Source organism: Cavia porcellus, unplaced genomic scaffold (genome assembly GCF_034190915.1).
Source record: "Cavia porcellus strain 051 isolate PalLab524CR breed Dunkin Hartley unplaced genomic scaffold, mCavPor4.1 scaffold_17, whole genome shotgun sequence".
Lineage (NCBI taxonomy): Eukaryota > Metazoa > Chordata > Mammalia > Rodentia > Caviidae > Cavia > Cavia porcellus.
In genome coordinates this window covers 33502670-33522836 of record NW_026947500.1, presented here as the reverse complement: position 1 = coordinate 33522836, position 20167 = coordinate 33502670, and the positions used below count along the sequence as shown (strand labels likewise).

General features: G+C 40.2%; 1 protein-coding gene across 3 annotated transcripts in view; it reads left to right on the top strand.

The window, feature by feature from the left end:
- Slc1a2 (solute carrier family 1 member 2) overlaps positions 1-20167 on the top strand; it is a 156487-nt gene that overhangs the window by 80434 nt on the left and 55886 nt on the right. For all 3 annotated transcript variants that reach the window (XM_063227773.1, XM_003463856.5, XM_063227774.1), the window contains exon 2: positions 19228-19367. In XM_063227773.1, coding sequence (XP_063083843.1) covers positions 19238-19367 — 130 coding nt within the window. In that variant the 5' untranslated portion in view covers positions 19228-19237. The remainder of the gene's footprint in view (positions 1-19227; positions 19368-20167) is intronic.

Genomic DNA, 20167 nt, shown 5'->3' with positions numbered 1-20167 from the left:
AGGTAGGAGAATAAATAAACACTTCTGGTTCCTTTCTTTTACAAGGTTGAAACAAAGCACATGAATATTTAGTTAAGACAAACAAATAATAATTGGCTGGAACTTCTCATTATAAATTAAGAGGACACCTTAAACACTTTTGCTAGGAAGCTCACTAGAAGCTCCATCTGTCTTGTGATCTTGCTCCTATCCTTTATAGCTAATATTGTTAAAGTTACTATTGATTGGGCTTAATAATCAAGAAAAGAAATCCTGATATTAAGTGGATAATTCTCTTGTCTTTGTCTCAACAGTATAGGAAAAGGTTGTGTTTTCCTAGCACTGAGAAAGAGCTCTGTACGGGGAGAGTGAATACTTGATGGACTATGTGAGGATGGAGGTGAGACCACTGCAGAAAGCATGCTGGAGAAACAACAGCTGAGCAGCTGTTGGACAAGCCATCGGATATGAGTTTAGCTTGATGGGCTAAGGAAGTATAAGGGAAAAGAGCAAAAATGCAAAACATGGAATTTTGTTGCATGTTTTCTCTGTGTAAAGCACTATATCCATTGCTCAGTCATAGATCTTGGGGTTGGAGCTGTTCTCTAGGAAGGGGCAGTGGTCTGAGCATGAGCTGAATGTTGCCTTGGGAGGATAGGGAAAGAGAAGGGAGAGGAAGAAAGCAAGTTGCCATGGCAAAAAGCCTGCCTTTCTGAGATAGCTCAAAGCTCTAGCATGCATTTGAGTCCGGGTGTCTCATTTCAGTGAACGTCATAGATCTTATCAAACCTCTATTAGTATAGTATAGTTAGCATTAAACTCAGTCTATCAGTTTGTACTGAATTTCTATTAGATCCCGCTCATTATACATAGGGAAATGTCAGGACATGATCTTTGCTTTGATGTCATAATTTAAGAGGTGATGAGATAAGTCAGATTCAGGAAGAAACCATGCTTGATGATAAATTAAATCTTTCACAAGCTGAGTGGGAATAAGTCTATCTTTCAAACCCACTTGGGGTGAAAAGCTTTTACTCCATTTTCCCAGAAGTCAAGTGGTATTGATATTCCCAAGGCCAGCATCATGGCCCTCACCATGTTCAGAGCTGTTGTCTGTGGTACTGTTAGAATGACTTCAGGAAGTGCATGCAAAGTTGACTTCTGACCATTTTTGGGAGTTAAAAGCCCCTTTCTAGCTTTTGTAAGGGTCACGAGATATTAAGGGAGCTGCTTGTAGCTAAGAAGTTTCATGTGCTCTTTCTTCATGCTTTGTCAGACTCCTTTCCAAAGTCAGCTCCACAAGAAAATTCTCCCAAACCCTACCTGAGCAGAGAATGTTCCTTTCACACCTTTCCAGAGGCATCACCTTGATACCATAGACTTGGATCACTCTAGAACCTCCAAATCACTAGTCTCTCAACTATTACACATCTAATGTAGTTGATCCTCCGTACCTGAAGATTTCACATCCATGATCCAACCAATCACAGACTGAAAAATATTTGAGCCGGGCATGGTGGCTCACGCTTGTAATCCCAGCACTTGGGAGGCTGAGGCAGGAGGATTGTTGCAAGTTTGAGACCAACCTGGGCTACAAAGTGAGCTTGAGGCCACCCTGAACTGCATAGTGAGATCCTGTCTCAAAAAGACAAAAAAAAAAAAGAAAAGAAAAATATTTGAAAAAAAGTATGCCTATATTGAATATGCAAAAACTTTCTTTTTTCCCTTGCTTATTACTAAACAATAACGTATAACAAGTATTTACATAGTGTATTAAGTATTATAAGTGATCAGCTTATATGCAGGTTATCATGAAGAAAATACACCATTTTGTACAAGGAAACTTTTGCATTCTCTGAATCTGGTATTCTTGGGAATTTTGCAATAGTTCCTTCCATGGGTACCAAGGGCAAATCTATATACTGGGCATGGGACAGATATACTGGGTCTTTAGTCTACTAGAGAAGGCCTGAGACATGAAGCAAACCACATAAATAGGACGAACTGTCCTGTGTAAGGTCACAGTCATGAAAAGTAGGGGTGGGGGACCTCAGGAAAGGATTACTCAAAATAACAACATTGAAACTTCAGTTCTAATACAGTTATGACCAATCTGACATTAAAAAAAACTCTTGTTGTGATTGGAATTTTAGTTTTAACTTTTGATCAAAGTCTTGAGTTATGACTCAAATGCCAACTACTTGTGTTCCCAGATTGTATCAGATACAGATTTAACTGCTAAAGAATTCTGGAAGGAATATTACAACAGCCTTTCCTGTATGAGGTTGAGAAATCCTGGGCCAGTGTCTCTCACTAGGGTCACTGAGGCCTGCCTGTGTGCAGGAGAGAGGCTTTGAAGGCTGTGTAGAGGAACCTGAGCCTTCCTTGAATTACAACTAGCCCTCGGGAACAAATCAAGTTTGTAAGTCAAGGGTCCACTTCAATGATATAGTCCATGGTATATTGCATAAACTATATGAGCTACAACTATGTGTTAAAAAGCGGGAGAAGAAATGAATGAGAGGATGTATTCTACTGTGGACTAAGCTGTATCAGCATAGAGCTCTGTGAATCAACCTGGTGGTCTCAATAAACCATCACTGTGAGAAACTTTCTGGAGTGTTCTCTCCAGAAATAATTCTCTGGTTGGAAGGGTCCTCTTCAAGGGTGATTGAATGGCTCCACTGATTACCTGTAAAATCAGCATATCAAAGTAGTTAAAACCTGGGTGTTCCACAAGCCCAATTGACAAGTGGAATCAGCAGGAACTGAATACTTAGGGACTGATCAATAGCCACAAATTTAATGGCTCATTAGAGGGAACCAAAGTTAAGAAAAGGCACAGACCCTCGGGGAGGACTTGAGATGCTTCCTTGGGTGATGGATGCCGTTTAGAAGGGTTGTGTTGCTTTGCCTTTTAAACAACGTATTAGCTAAGGAGACAGAGATGCTGCTTTATTCTGTGCTTCCAGAGACCCCTGAAAACAAGGGAAAGTGTGGAAGGAGAGAATCCAGAAGATTTATGCTGACATCTCAATAAAGGAGTCTGGGAAGCAAGTAGTTGGCAGACATACTGTCCCTCTGAACAGATTTTTAGAGGAGCAGAGGAGTGGGTATTGACAGGAAATGCTGTCTACCACCTGATCTCCCAGGCTTCCTGCAGAGAGCAAATCAAATGAGGTAGAAAGCATTTAGCATTAACCAATGCTACTGTTGCTGCCTCAATCACAAATCACAAAGCTTATAATAAGACAAATGTATTATCGTAATATTGTGAAAGTCAGAAATCTGAAATGAGTCTCAGTGAGCTCAAATCAAGGTGTCAGCAGGCAAGTGTTCCTTTCTGGGGGCTTTAAGGGAGAATTTATTGTGTCGTTTTTGACAGCTTCTAGAAGCTTCCCATCTTCCTTGGTTCGTGGCCCCTGGTTCAAGTCAGCACTATTGGGCTGAATCTTTCTAATGCCATCTTTTGAGTTCTCTTCTATTTCCCTCTTCCTCTTATAACACCTTGATTACATTGGGCCCACTTGGATTATCCAAAATAATCTTCCCGTCTCAAGACCAGCTAATTATTGGCCTTAATTGCACCTGCAACCTTAAAGTCCCTTGGCCATGTAAACAAAAGTATTCCCAGGTTCTGGGAATGAGGTCATAGACATTTATAGGAAGTAGGATATTATTCTCCCTATTATCATATGTCATAAAAAGCCAATAATGATCTGTATTCAGCACAGTACTCTGCTCAACTTCTTCAGTATGACATTATCTGCTCCTTCAGTTTTTTTTTTTTGTTAATTTTAAAGAGGGTAAAACAAACCATAACAAAACAGAACAAAGCAGACCAGAAGACAACAGTGTAAGTGACACAGATTTCAAAGCAAGACAACGGAGATCAACACTGGCTACCATAATATTTCTTGTTTTCTTCTAAATAGTTGTCTAGAGTAGAGGAAATTTGTAGGTTAGCAAGCAGGGAGCACCATGGGACATGTGGAGCCCCGAGGGGAAGTGGGTTGCGAATTCAGCAGCCGGGCATTTCCTGGGGAATGAAGGCTTGGTGGATGCCATAGCAGGTCCTGACAGACTGGGCTGCAGTTGGTAGACCATCTGGCTGGGGTCTCCACAGCTCTGCTAGTGACTTCCTGGAAGACCCCCCAATCTCAGTCAGCCATAGACCCTGTCAAGCTGGATTTAAATGGTGATCTCTGCTGCTTCACAATTCTATTTCTAGCAGAGTGAAGAACATGGTGGATAGATAACAGCAGTTACTGTGGCACTCTGAGATAGCCAGCTTAGATTCCAGGAATGGTGCGGTGTGGGGAGTCCTAAGCAGGGGGAGATATACCCTGCCTACCCAGGAACAAACTAAGCTGAGAGAAACCAATTGGAAATGTAATCCTGGTGCTACGACTGAAACAGCTAAAGTCTCAGCGCCACTGCTGGAACCTGCGCCTCTAGCAACTGCAGCTTGAATTCCCTGCCCTTGCTGCATCTGAATTGGCACTGCAAGGATAGAGATGCAAAAGCTCTGAGAGTGGGAATCTATGAACTGAATTGAGAGTAGAGATGGTGGGGAACCCTGCATTAACCTGCGGTGAGTGAGAGGATTCTTCCATAGACAAAGAGGCTCCAACAGAGGACATTCTGGGACCAGGCAGACTGGCCGGAACAAGGTGCTGCAGTGACTTCAGTCACATATTCCCCACTCAAGTGGGATTGGTGGGGAGTGCTTGACCTGGGTGGCACCGCGGACTAAGACCCAGTAAGCTAGCCCAAACCAGGTCCCTGCACCTGGCAGTGTACCCTAATGCAGTGAAGCCTTCAGCAGGTTGACTGACCTGGAGGTGTGGGCCCAGCATAGGCTGCCCTGATCTGTGTCTCCCTAGTACACTGCAGTGGGTGGGAACACCTAGCTGGCACGACTCAAACAAACTGTAACCCACAAAGAAAGAAATTGGGCCTCCTATATATGCTTGTATGGAAGGAACAAAAAATATGAGAAGAGGAGACAGCAAGAAAGGGTCCTTGGTCCCCAATCCTGAGAACACTGATCCAGGAAAGGTAAATGCAAAGGAGAATGAGAACAGAAAACATGCAATATCAGGCATGGCACCAATAGACATAAAGCGATATTTCTGGGATCTCATAGACGAGTTCAAAAATGAAGTATTTAACCAGGTAAAACAAGATATAAATAGAATAGTTAAAGAAATGCTAAGCACCTCCCAAGAAAAAACAGATGGTAGAATGGAAGAACAAAAAAGGGGAGAATTGTTTGATAGAGAAAACATAGAATGCATGAAGCAGGTTCAAAGAGATTACCAGGAAACTAAAAACTCTATTGTAAGCTGGCATAACAGCTTGAAAGAAACTAAGGATAGATTATCTGAACTGGAGAACAGATTTGTAATGTGGGAGCATGAAAGGAAAAACTTCTTAAAAATAACAAGGCAACAAGCATAACAATACAAAGGCTAGAAGATGATAAGAGGATCTATAACTTAAGAATTAAGAATTAAGAATAAAGAAAGAAGCAGGGATACAAACAAATGAACTGCAAAGCCTATTCACAGAAATCAAGGACAACTTCCCAAACATGGGAAAAGGTAAAGATGTTCAGATGTACGAGGCATACAGAACCGCAGCCACCTACAATCCAACAGAACTACACCCAGGCATATAATAATCAAAATTCCAGAAATCCAGTATAAGAACAGAATATTAAAAGCTGTCAGAGACAAGAAACAGATCACTTACAAGGGAGCACCCATCAGAATTACAGCAGGCTTCTTGGCTCAAACCATCAAATCACAAAGAAATAATTCAAGCAAAATAATTCAAGCTTTGAAAGACAATAATCTCCAGCCAAGATTGATATGTCCTGCACAACTGTCCCTAGAAATTAATGGAGAAACAAGGTGCTTCCAGGATAAAGAGGAAGTAGGGGAATTTGCAACCACCAATTCAACTCTACAAAGAATACCGCAGGACATTCTAAAAGAGAAAAGTACCAAGGTTCCAAGAACAGTGGCAGAAAAGCCACAATGAATGGAGCCGAAAGCGAAATGAAGACAAACTGACAACTAATGACAGAAAAGGATCTCAACAGAAATGAGGAAGAGAAGGTTGGATATAATTTCTAATGTAGATGGCCTAGATACACTAACTTAAGGGAAAAAAGAGAGAATCGCAGACAGAGTGGATCAAGAGATAGGGTCCACTGAGAGGCTCTTTATAGGAAATATAATTAGACTGAAGAAAGTTATATGGACCAAAATCAAACATGAGAAAACAGAACTCGATGTGATAGGGAACCAGAGAGTAATAGGGGTAACTAGACCAGTATTTATGGATAGGTTGAACAGACAGGCTTTAATAAATGAAGAAATATAACTAGCAATCTAGCCCAGGAGTGAGAAAGTTCAAACAGGTAAATAGCAGGTTGCTCGCCCAATACAAAATCGTGAGTGTTAGGGAGACCCAAAAATATACAGTTCATTCTGAGGGAGTAAAAGAGGAGGAATAGTCCTCAAAAAAAAAAAAAACAAACAAAAACAGCAGAAAGTATAGCTAATAGTGTATCAGGAATTAAAACCTCTATTACTCACACCACTCTGCTTGGTTGGAATTTGTTCCGTCCTAGTTTGTATACAAGCACTGGATCTGAGGGGCACAGACAGCTGTCCACAGCACAGTGGACATCTTTAATTCCCTATTAACTCAATCAGGATCCATGTATGACTTATACTGTTGTATCATGACTGATTAGTTAAATCTGACTTGTTTGATTGCTGCTTATTATTGACAGATTTTATTCAAAACTGTAAGGTTGATGGTAAGTTGAGCAGTATAGACAACTATACTGAAAATGACAACGATTCACTGATATCCATTCTGATTTGATTACTACCTGTTTTTGTAGCTCTACACTATCTACAAAGTTGTATTTCTCTTAATTCTGTTATGTACTGATAAGTTCAATTATATTTTATCTGATAAGATAGCCAATTCTGTTGATCATAACAAGAAACAGCACAGTGACCATGGTAGAACTCCTTATACCAGCAAATTTATATGTCTTTTTAGTTTTATATGTCTATAGGAAAAAAGTTTAGTTCTGTCCTGCTTTGTTATGTTTCTCCCTGTAATATAGAAAGGATAGAAATACATGTTAAGATTCATGCTTACATAAAACATATAAATAGTTTATGAGACCTGATCTGATGACATGTGATGAAATGAACAAAAACTTTGAAGGAAAGAAAGTGGCACTGCAATCCAGATTCTAGAGTGTTATGATGTAAAATCCAGCAGTATTATTAATCTTTGTTCAGAAGGATTTTAATCTAATAAGTTGTGTTAGGTCTCAACATAAATGAAGATATGGATAAATGCATACATGTCTAAGTGTATAGGATTGATAGCCATAATACTTAGTTTTTGTTGGATAGTTGAACAGAACTGTTTGCAGTCTCTCTGGTTGAAATCCCATTTATATGTTTCACTTGTGTACCTTGAACAACTATTTATAGGGGGACAATATGTATACATCAGCTAGTAATTTATTACTGTCTATTTCTTTTCTTTGAAAGTATCTACTATTTCTGCCCATTTTCTATTTTGTTTTGTCTTTCTTTAAATAAAAAAAAGTTGTATATATCTTCACATGCAATGAATTCATACAAAACAAAATAGTATAAAACTGATCAAAACAGATATTGAAGGCATTACAAGCCTTCAAAACCAGACAATAGGAAAATCAACAATGGCTACCTTAATGTCTCTTGTTCTTTTCAAAATAGCTGTCCATACTTTCATGTATGCTGAAATTAAATAATACAAAACAGACTAAAATGACTATAAACAAAGAATAAAATCATTATTAGATTTCATAGTATGATGGTACAGAATCAGCAATGGATACCATAATGTCTCATTTTCTTCAAAGTAGCAGTTCATATCATCACATATAATACAATCAATTCTCGTAAACTGTTTAGAAGTTCTAGGCATAGATAAGCCTCTACATGTACATGTATCCTTTTTGCATTAGAGGGAAAAACAAAACAAAAGAAAATTACTAGAAAAACAAGAAACAAAAAAGACAAATAAATAACATTAGCAAGGAGCCCAAAACAATAATATAGGCCTTCACAGCAAGGTTAGTAGGAACATCACTAAGGTTGTTATTTTACATAGTGATCTTCAAAAGAGTTCCTCAAATCACCATACACAAACATGCAAAATTGATGTAGTCCTATGAATGTTAACTGTTTTGTTGCAAGAACTAATAGAGTTTGTAGCACAGTCATCTTTGCTATCTTAAGTGTGTTTATACAAATTTAGATATTTTTTATTTTCTCTTCCGTTTTGAGCAGTTTCCCTCCTTTTCCCTGAGATATTTTTTTATACTTTGAGCAGGTTCTTACCCTTTTGCAGTATTTATTGAGGATTTCGCTGCCCTTCAGAATGCAGACCAGAAGTGACTGTGCTGGATGTCAAGGGCGAGAAAACCTGCCCTGGAGTGGTTCCAGAGAAACAGTGATGTGGTCAGGGCCTCTTCTTGAAGATGGGGTGTACAGGTCTCAAACGTTTATTGTAAAGTGATATATATGGCTTGAGATGCTACAGCTGGTGAAGATCTTGGGGAAAGCAAATCCTGAAGAGACGTGAAAGCTGCCCTTACATGTTTGAAAAGCTAGTAGGTGGAGAAGGACTCAGGCTTCTTTTACTGTTTGTGCTATACAAGGAGCATTCAATTTATGCAGGTGGACCTAGGTTCTATTTCAACTCTGCTACTCATCAGCTGCCTAGCTTTGGGCAGCTGCCCTCACACTTCTGATCTCTAGTATTCTCATCTGTAAAGAAGGAATAATGATAGCAACAACCTTGTGAGAGTGTGACAGGGAGTCATTGAGAACTGCTCATATCCACTTATCATCATGGCAAGTGTTATTACAAAGTAGACAAGTAAAAGGTACGGGGACACAGACTTGGGCTCACCATGAAAGAGAAACTTTCTAATAGCCAAAGCTGCCCAATGGTGGTCTGGCTAGATGTGTGGCTTTGATATCTTCCCTTTACTACCACTGGTCCAGCTCTAGCCAGATATGAGCATGTGAGTGATTGCACCAAAGTTGCCTGGGTGCTTTACCAAAAATCCAGACATCTAATCGTCACCCAGATGGGCTGAACTTTCGTTTCCTTTTGAAGAGTCAATGGTATCATTACGTCAAAGATCTTGGCTAGCACAGCAATAGCCTTTATTGTCAGGCTTGGGAAGTTCTCCTGCTAGACACTGAATTTTCCAAGCCAAGCCTTCACAATAGGTCTTCCGGATAGGGATGTGGCTGGGATACTGACTAAGAACTGACTTAACCAGCTTTAGAGCCCTTGGGCACCAAGTAAAAGCTGGGCAAGGCATATAGTTTCTGTGACCTTCTCTGTACCTTGGTCACACCTGGCAATTACTTTTCTTCAGTAGGGTTCCCTTCCCTTCCTGAAGCACAGCAATCTATCTATGTGCTTATTTCTCTTTCCTAGGTGGACTGGCTGATCTTGCAACGCAGCACCAATCCCAAGTAGAAGGGCAGGCTAGTCACTGTGGTGATCATGCATTTAGATTTTCCAGTGCTGGCCACTCTGTGATTCTGTGGGGGAGATATTTAAGGCATTTTTAAAGTTTATCCAAAGGTCTTGCAAGTTACCTACTTGTAGCTCCCAGAGGCCTGGAATTTCTTCTTGAGATCTCTATCCCTTTGCACCCCAACAGGGGACCCAGACTTAATCCAAAAACTCCTCGAAAAAGCTACCTATTTGCTGGCATTCCAGTCCACAGGAACTTCTCAAGCCTTCCCTGGGAACATGGTTTTCTGGGGGATGCCCTGACATGGTCTTGGACATAACCACACCTGGAAGCCAAACAAAGAGAGGAGAGGTCACTTGCTGATTGGATCCTAAGAAACTAGGACCAGGACATCTTCCTGTGTCCTCATGAGTTTTACCGAAAGGAGTCTCCCCAGTTTTCTGGAACTGTGTGAAGTTTTCACATTTGTTTTTGTGTTGTTCTACAAACCAGAGATTAGCCGCAATTATTTCAGAACTGATATGCTTCTGGGAACTGGGCTGCTCAGTATGTCCCTGGGTTATGTCATAACCTTCATTTTTAGGAGAGATTCCCAATTCTGGATGATCAAACACCTTGGCCAGTTTTCCACAAGGCCGTAGCGATTCACCATTCCTTGGCATTTTAATTCTGTTTAGGGTGGTAGACGTAGGCAGATGTGTTAGAAAAAGCTAATTTAAATCTGTACCCTGCGGAGAATTTCTCTAAAATCTAGGGGTTTTATACTTAGGGTTATAGTCCTGATGCTTGTTGAAAGGTTGTTCAGTTACTTTCCTGGGACTGAGGGTAGTGAGAATTCTCAGGCCCCAGCCACTCTGGCCTTCCTAGGACTTTCTCATCAGATACTCCATTGGTCCTGTCCCAACTTTTCCCCTAGCGGAATTTTCTAATGACCCAGCAAATTGGATATTATTGTCTAAGTGAATAAATATTTTGGGCAGCCATGACTGGGAAGGAAAATTTTAACCAAAAATCCAATGACCATGTAATTATGTAATTGCATTCCATCAACATACCTTCAACAGGCTGTTTGTTTATTTGAGCTGGTGTTTTAGCTTCTGTTTCTGGGCAAAATACATACAAGATTTTTGTACCCATTCAGAATTTTGTCTCTTAATTCTGTTTTGCCCATTGTGTGAAGAAATTCAAAGACCCAACCTGCTCTTTCCATTCATGTCATTGGTGAGTTTGCCCCTGTCCTTGGCCTGAGAAGAGAAGCATCTTTCCCTCAATTTTCATCCGGAATGTTTCTGAAGTTCTCCAGTTCCACTGTGAATGATAGCAGTGTTCTTTTGAGGATTAGTAGTGCGTTTGATGGTCCCAGGGCCATTTAATCTGTGTCCCACAGGCCTTGACCTATTTTTCACAGAAATCTGGACTGACAATTGTTCAAGGGTGATGGAGGGTTAAGAAGATGTTCATGGCTGAGTTGTGGACTGCTGGGTTTGATGAAACCCAGTTCTATTGATCCCAGAACAGCATGCTTTTGTTGAGCAAGAAAAGGCAAAAATGGAAGTAAATGTGTAAGAAATTGTTATAATTGTTGGATTGTCTCATTTTATTATGGAGAGATGTGATTTAGCCATTCATTGTAAATGAAAAATTTGTCTCATGGTAAACTCAAAATATATTTGGCCATGGTGACTAGAATAAAATCGTATCTCTGAAAGTGTTGCTAATACCTTTTTTTCCCTACATGCAGAATTACAGAATCATAGAATTTTAGAATATTAAAGATTTTCTAATCTAAGTGTTATATTTGACATACTAAGGTTTAGGACCTAAAATATAAGCATGGGCTGAAGTTAATAGCTATAACCTATTGATATCTTGCATTAAGAATTTTTTGTTAATCTTTGCAGCTCTTTGCTGTTCTGTCTGTGATCAGGACTTTACATCCATCTATCCTTGTGCTTCCTTTGACACCACCAGTCAGCATCCAGCACCAACTCTAAAATTTCTCCAGTCTCATGGGGTCTTATTTTGCTGTCCAGGTACAAATCCCACATGATCTGTGGTTAACTCTGCTCTTTAGCTAACCCTCAGATGTTGGGGAGAAAGTTATGAAGGATGTATCATTTGTGAAGTCTGCAGTGCCTCCCAAGAAGACCTATAGGAAGGTGTGTTTGTGGCTGAATGCATGTGCACAGTGGATGCAAATGAACACAAAAGGGGACTAGAGGAGATTTTTCATTCTGTGACCCTGCAGATTCACTCATGGGACATATGAGGACATAGGAGCTGTAAGAGAAGGACATATTTTTTGCCCAGTTACCACCTTCCACATGATTAAATCAGGGCTTGTAGTATCTAGCAGGGGTAAAATGATTTTATCTATTCTTTCAAAAAACCAACTTTTTGATTCATTGATTGTTTTGAATTGTTTTCTTAGTCTCTGTTGCATTAATTTTGCTCTTATCTTTACAATTTCCTCCCTTATATGAGCTTTGGGTTTGATTTGTTCTTCTTTTTCTAGAAGCTTGAGATTTAACATAAGTTGTTTACTTGAGCTCATTCTGTTTTCCTGCTTTCCCTGCATCCCATAAGTTTCTGTATATTGTATTGCCATTATCATTTAATTATATATACTATTTATTTTCCTCTGTGACCCATCGGTGTTTTAGAAGGTTATTGTTTAATTTCTATATGCTAATGTATTTTTTGTGAATGCTTTTGTCATTGATTTCCAGTTTCATTGTGATCAGATAGTACACATGGCATGATTTCAATTTCCCTACATTTACTTAAACATGTTTTATCCTCTAATATATGGTCTAATTTGGAGAATGTCCCATGTGCTCCTGAGAGGAATGTATATTCTGATGTTTTGTGGTGGAACATTCTGGAGACAGCTACCAAGTCCATTTGTTAACAGGCTTGGTTTAATTCTAATACTTCTTTGTTGATTTTTTATCCAGTTGGTCTGTGAGAGTGGAGTATTAAGGTCCTCTACTACAATTGTGTTAGTACTTATTTGGTTTTTCATGTGTGTTAATTTTGCTCTATGTAGCTGAGTGAACCTGTGTTTGGTGTATAAATATTTAAATTGTTATCTTTTCTTGAAGTTTTCCCTTAACTAGTATGTAATGATCTTCTGTGTCTCTTTTGATCAGTTTTGTCTTAAAGTTCATATTGTTTACAAGTAGAATAGCTACCCCTGTTTTTTTTCTGGATTCTTATAACATGGAGAATTGTTTTCCATTCTTTGATTTTTAGTCTATGAATTTCTTTTTGGGTTAAATGTGTTTCTTGAGCATAGCATATTGATGGATCTTGCTTCGTGATCCATTCTGCCAGTCTGTTTCTTTTGTTTGGTGAGTTGAGACCATTTACATTGATAGCATAACTGAATTGTATTGGCTTATGTTTTTCATGTTATTTTCCTAATTGTTCCCTCTTTCTCCTCTTTTAATTACTTGCCTGAATAGTGGCTTCTTTCTATTGGTGTCCATGTGTTTGTGGTCTTCATTATCTCTTTCTAATACGTCCTTCAGAGCATTCTGTAGAATTGGCTTGGTGGTCATAAATTTCTTTGATTGTTCTTTGTCATAGAAGTATCTTATTTCTCCATCAACCCTGAAAGATAGCCTTGCAGGGTACATTAGTCTGCTTTAAGATTGTTTTTCTTTAGAGTTTGAAATACCTTACTCCTATCTTTCCTTGATTTGAGGGTTTGTGTTGAACAGTCCACTGTGATTCTGATGGGCTTTCCTTTATACATGATATGTTTCTTTTCTCTAGCAGCTTTTAATATTTTGTTCTTGTGCTAAATTTCTCTTGTTTATTATGTGCATTGGTGTAGATACATTTTGTTAATGGCTATTTGGAGTTTTATATGCTTCATTTATTTGTATGTCAAATTCTTTATCCATGTTTGTCAACTTTTCTGCCATTATTTCTGTGCATAGGTTTTTAATGGTTTTTATGCTCTCTCCAGCTTTCTCACTGATTCCAGTAAATCTTATGATGTTATTCTTTGCTTCATCCTGTAGTTGTTGGATTGATTTTTCATAGCCTCTTATGATTTTTAAGATATCTTTCTTTTCCTAGTTGCTACTCACATTCCTGTATTGTAGACTGATATTCTATCCGCACCTTCATTCAATCTGCTGCATCTACTTTCAATGGGGTTTCTAATATCCTGCATTTCTGTTTGGATATGTTTCATTGATTCCATTTCTTGTCCGTGTTTGGCATTCCTGAGTTCTTCTACTTGTTTATTTGTGTCTGCTTTAATGTCTTTTATTTTAATTGTCTTTTTTTTTCTTGTACCTTAGATATTATTTTTTCTATGGCCTCTCCTATTTGTTTTTTTCACTTCTGTTGCTGTCCTTTTAGAGAGTTCCATCTGGTTGCTTCCAATTTCTTCTATCTCTTTGTGGTCTGGACTTTCTGGGTATTTAGGATTGCATTTTGCTTCTTCATCCTGTCATTTGTATTTTATTTTGTTTGTTGGTGCTTGTATCGTTCGCATGCTATATACCCTTGTCACTGGTGTCATGGGGATGTTTTTTCCTCTAGATGTCTTCTAGAGGTAGATAGTTCTTGGTATTTATGTCTATACCAAGAACCTACCTTCCCAATATATTAAGACTCAGGAGTTGTTATCTATTTGACTGAGGGCCCATGCCTTTGGAACTGGACTATGGTGATGGTTATAACCCCTTACAATCACAGTGTTGTTATACAGGGGGAAAAACTGGTGATAGCATATATAACATTCTGGTTAAAGTGGTTGAGTTGGCAATAACAATAGACTTAAGTACAACCGGTTACTGACAAGCTGTTAGCCTGTTATCTGTAACTGTAGAAGGAGGGTCTACAGAAATACAATGTAATCCAACTTATGCTAGGAACTTCCATGATGTTATTTTCCACTTAGTAGAGTGACTTTACCCTGTTGTTGGGAAGGGAGCGTTCCAGAGGATGGAGAGATGAATGAGGTTAAATACAAATAGGAGCAAGGTTAGAGTGAGATGATAATTTGGTTTTGGATGATTGTAGGGCACAGGAGGGAAGGATTGGAAGAGAGGGTCTATGAGTTTTGAAGTGAACCAGAAAGAGACGAGACTGTTTACTCACATGAGAGTATCAGTGGAGGAGCAGATGGCTGAAGCCCACACTGAAGACCTCACGTCTTCAGGCCAAATGCAGCAGTTACTTCTTGGCTCCCTGGGGAAATGTTCCCCTGCCACCTCATTCAGTCAGTGAAGGAGGAAAAAGAATTGGTGCCAGATGAGGCGACAGTGGAGCATGCAACAGGAAGTCTGACTCCAACAACACATCTAATGAGCCTGTTATTAGAGGCTCTTGGCAGACTGAGGCAAATCGAATGCTAATGAAAAGCAGGCCCTGAGAATAGTTGAAAACTTAGCATGAGCCCCATTACATGGTCTCTTTGTGTCACAGAGGGTGATTTGCACAATAAGCTAAGCATTTCATTGAAACAGGACTCACGTAAATTCGCATGAAAAGGAACTGGGCAGTGATTGAAAAATTAACAGCTGTTTAAATAATTCAGTGGAGAGGCTAAGGCTAAAGGAAATTATAACCTCATTGTTAAAAGTTTTTAATTCTCCTAATGGCTGTCTCATCATATATTTGTTGGGCAATAGAGGCCAACGGAGAGATCTGGCTGAGTTGACCTACTGAAACTTTCTGTGTTAAAGAATTTCATTGCTAGCTCCTCTATCCTCTAAGTGCTCAAGTAGAAACAAACCAACAATGTCAGGGAGCTCGGTGGAGCTGGTATGTTTAAATTTCTCATTGTTTTATTTCATCTGTGCAACCACAGGATGTAAGGAGTATTAATAAAAGCAGAAGTATGCAAACTGGAAATGACTTACTAGGTGTTAATCCAGGGGAGCTGGCCAGCCTGAGTCCTGCCCTCTCAGCTCACTGCTCTGGAAGCAAAACCTTTAGCTGCTGAAGCCTCAGGCTTTCACTTGTGTCTAACTCAGCTCCTTACAATAACTCTTTCTCCCCCAGTGAGCTGGGAACAGTCATTGAAAACCCATCATATTCATGATGATAACAGGGCCCAGAAGTACATGTTTGACTTTTAATTTGAATCAGTGTCTTTGCTAAAATCCAACATGTGTACATCTGAGGTTGCATCTGGTGAGAGCTTTAGGCTTTAGGCTGGATATACAAATTTCCATTGTGTGTCTACTCTCTGTTTGCTAAGCTATGGACATACTGCACAGTTAATTTGAGGAGACACCTCATTTCCTCCAGGTTTATTTTCAGATGTCCTCTTATCACAGAAACCAGGCTTGGCCACTTGATATAAAATCTCATTACCTCACTATTCTCCACTGCCTTTAACTTTCCTCCAGCCACTTGCTCTCTATAAAAGATTTACCCACTTATTCGTTCCTCGTCTCCAGTGTCTACTTCAAGGAGCAAAGACTTTGTCTTTTTTGTTTATTGTACTATTTTTAGCACCTTGATCATGGCAGAATTCTATTTGTGGCCAATAGAAATTCATGCAATAAATGCAAGAACGGTAAGAGCTTGCTACAGCATATACCACCAGCCTATCTGTAGAGGGGCTTCCTTCCCAGGAGAAAACAAGGTACTCTTGAGAAATTCTCAATTTACTTTAGTAAAATTTATCAAGCACTAAGTACTAGATGTTAAAAATTACAGCTCTATTCTCTCAGGAAGCATACAGTGCTGTAGGATGCTGTCATTTAAATTAAATCCATTCATTAAGATCCAAGTCAGAAACCATCACCTCCTGGGAGACCTTCTTGAGTATCCCTTCTGCCTCAGTTTCCCTTGGCATCATTGCAGAACTTTGTTACCACTCATAGGACAGGCACAGGTATAATGAGGCTTATACTTTCCTCATTCCTGAGTGTGGTGTCTCATTACATAGAGAATGGTCAGTAAGTATAAGTTACCTATTATTCCTGCCGTTGCTGCCTGCATTCAGTAACCAGCACTGATAGCTGTGTATGTCATGCATTTTTAATCATTGTATCTATTCTTTTGAAGATCCATAGGCTTAAAAACAGCTCTGTGTTATGCTATATAATACTCTACAATGCCGTATTCCATCATATTCTCCATTTCAGGATCTCCTTGTGCTCTGGCAGATGTAGTGATTAATTAGGTTGGCATAGAATTTCTTACAAAGAGTTTTAGGGGGAAGGCTCCCCGTGTCCCAGAGGTAATTAAAAAATAGTTGTCAATGTGCATATGTGAGACACTCTTAGAAGCCTGAAGCATCTGTTTAATTCCAAGAGGGGCAAGTCACGCGAATTTTCCCAACAAATACTTGTGGGTTTGTGACATCTTGATGCTGCCACTTTGATGTGGCTGATTTAATTGAGGGCATCCAGGACACTTTGTCATGGCCTAAAAGCAAACCATTAAGTGAGCAGCAATTCTGTACAATGAAGAAATGTGTGTAACAGGCACCCAAACACTTCTCACGGCTGGGTATGTATGTTACCCTAATATTTGTGTGTTTTCACTTTGACATGATTATTTTGATCCCTGAAGCTTTCATTACATCACGTGGATCTTGCCAGAAGGTTTGCTTTAAATACCTTGCCAGTCTCACTTAAATATCAGCCATGTGCCTGATTCTAGTTTCAATGGCAAGAGGGATGCCATTCAATTTATAGCAGAAGGCAAGGGATATTAACCATCTCAAAGGGAACCACAGAGTTGTGCCAAGAGCTGGCTAAGGGAATACATGAACCACCTCAAAACACATACGACCACTCTTCTTTGTTGCCCATTTCCTGATTTAGAGCTTCATGTTACAGTATTGGCTGCAGAAATGTTTAAAAATGGAAAAGGATCCCAGTGCAAACATAGAAATATGATCTACCGACGTTAAAAAGATTAGTTTGATCATTTTCTTCTACTGGGTTGTAAAAAGTATTTTGCCGCCTGTTTTACTTGGCAGTAATCACTCACTGATCAGAAAGGCCCTGGCTGCAGGCCATGAGCACACATGCCCTATTTTCTTTTTTAGAGGGTCTGAGTGATCGTTAGTGCACACAAACATCAAGAAGTCAGAGGTTGCTTCGATTGTTAGCTAAATGGATAGAAATGTAGGCCCCGAACAGAAGACTAACAACCTTACATTTTGAATATTCTACAAAATCATGCAAGATAATTCCAAGTTTTAAAACAGTTTGGTGGCAAGTATATAAGCAGCCTGGTTTTTTTTTTTTTTTTTTTTTTTTTAAAGTAAGTCATAATATTGTATTTGTGTCCCTGGTCTTCACTCTGAATACGGAAGCTATGTTCTTGGCATTTTGTTGGAATGGTAGTGCAGTTGGTTAGTTCAACTGAATTAAATGTCATCCTTGTTGGGAACTTGACAAGTAGTGTCTCTTCTTCATGTTCCCTGGAAAAGGAACTTCCCATGTCAAGCATCATGCCAGTATATTATTGTTTAATTTTCATGTGATGGGTATCACACCATTTTTCTACACACCATGCAGCTTGCACATGACAGAAGCAGGATTCGAAGCCACAATTCTCTGACCCCAAAGCCCACGCTCTTCCCAGTATAGCTGATGATTATGAATCTGCAGATAGGTATCAATTCCAGATGGAGGTTTGGGCAGTCTGTGATGAGAATATCTGAGAAGAGTAGCACCTTGGTATCGTAGATGACGATAAGCCTGTCATTTACCCAGGGACAGTAAAATGTCCTTCCAGATGCTAGCAGCTTTTATCTGTTCCTTATTGAATGATGGTGGTTCAAATAGCAGCTGTGAGAATGTCCAAAGTTGCCAAAGTAAAACCCTGGCACCCCTGTGTCCATGACCCAAGCTTAATTGTTTAATCTCAGTGACCTGGGAAATGATAAAGCTGGACAAGGAGTAGTATCCCCATTTTCCTGCTCAGGGCTCCACTGACTCTCAGGATGGCTTGGGGTCATGAGGTTTAACCAAAAGAGAGCTAAGCTGCATCTGTGGGAGAAAGTGGTCAAAAGACTTCTGCAAACTGTACTTCTTTGACTCCCGGTGGTCTTGGCTTATGCACAGTTTAACACATCCTGACAGTACTGTGATCTTTTTAAAAACACAGGACATTGAACTTCCTTTAAGTTGGATAAACTATTTTTCCAAAAGAGAGGTAAGACTGAGGTTCTTAGCATCTCCAATTTTTATAGGATGTAGAAAGCTTGAGCTTGGAGGCCTTTTCATTTTGGTATAACTCATACTACCACCCTCTGAAAACCTCACCATTTTGCTGTTGTTAAAAGAATGAAAAAGCTCAGATTTTGGAGCCAGGAATGTCTGGATTTGACTCTCCATTTCCTCTGGCCTTGTGGCCCTCAGCATGTTCGTCTTTGTAAAATGGGGTGGGGATACCTCCCTCCCAGCACTCAGGGCAACTCTCAGGAAAACCCATTGCTCACTGCCTGTCTTTACCATGGGAATCCTCAGTCATGGGAATCAAAGCACCTGACACACAGGTGACTGGTGTGTCCTGTTGTCCTGTCCGCAGGTAACCTGGAATCCAGAATGTCCTGAGTCAACTTTACTTCCTATGCCCAGGCATATAGGCAGGCTGCTATAATCTGAGCCCCTGAAGCTGCGTAGGTGCGGTGCCCACGGTCTCTAACCACTGCCCCACTTCCGTTGCAGTGCCAACAATATGCCCAAGCAAGTGGAAGTGCGCATGCACGACAGCCATCTCAGCTCAGAGGAGCCGAAGCACCGACACCTAGGCCTGCGCTTGTGCGACAAGCTGGGGAAGAACCTCCTGCTCACGCTGACGGTGTTTGGTAAGTGCCTGAACCTCCCAGCCCATCTTATGTGGTACTCTCCGGGCTCTGTGGGGGAGCTGGTCTGAGCAGCTACCTGCTCTGCCCAATGCCCAGTTGGCTCAGGCATCGCTGCTGCAGTGGAATCATCCTCCTGAATCCACCTAACACAGCTGTGTGCCCTCCTCCTTTGGACCCTTACCCTCATGGTTTCCAGTGAGTGTGTCAGCATGCAGATTCCTAGGCCATCCCCATGGAGACAGCCTTAGATCATCTGTAGTGAGGCCCAGGAATCCACAGTTAGTAAGCCTTAAGGCGATTCCAAAGCAGGTAGCTAGTGGATCAATTTAGCAAAATACCTGCACCAAGATAGGATGACTGTTGCAGAAAACACTACTAAACAGATACCCAGACTCTGACCTTCTGCAGAAACATTGCTATTTAGATTGGGCACATTACCTGAGGAAGTCAATACAGAGATTTGTCTCAAGCTTGATTTGCTCCAGCTTGAACTCCAAAATTTTCCTTCTTAGCTTCCTTCCTCACCCTGTGTGGACAGCGAATACAATCTCGCTTTTAATTTTTCCACCAGGTTTTATGAACAATGAAGTAAACTGAAGCTGTAACACCAGCCACACCATCTCTCTTCTCAGTATCTCCTTTGCTCTTCAGCTCTCCCTTTAGTTACACAGGGAAGCAATGACACCTCCTTGTCTCCCAACTGTCACCACTGACCCCTATGCCCACCCACATACCCTCTGTCCTGTGCCATCTCCCTTCAATCAGTCTTCTTATCTGCCGTTGTGTCAGTGTCAAGACTG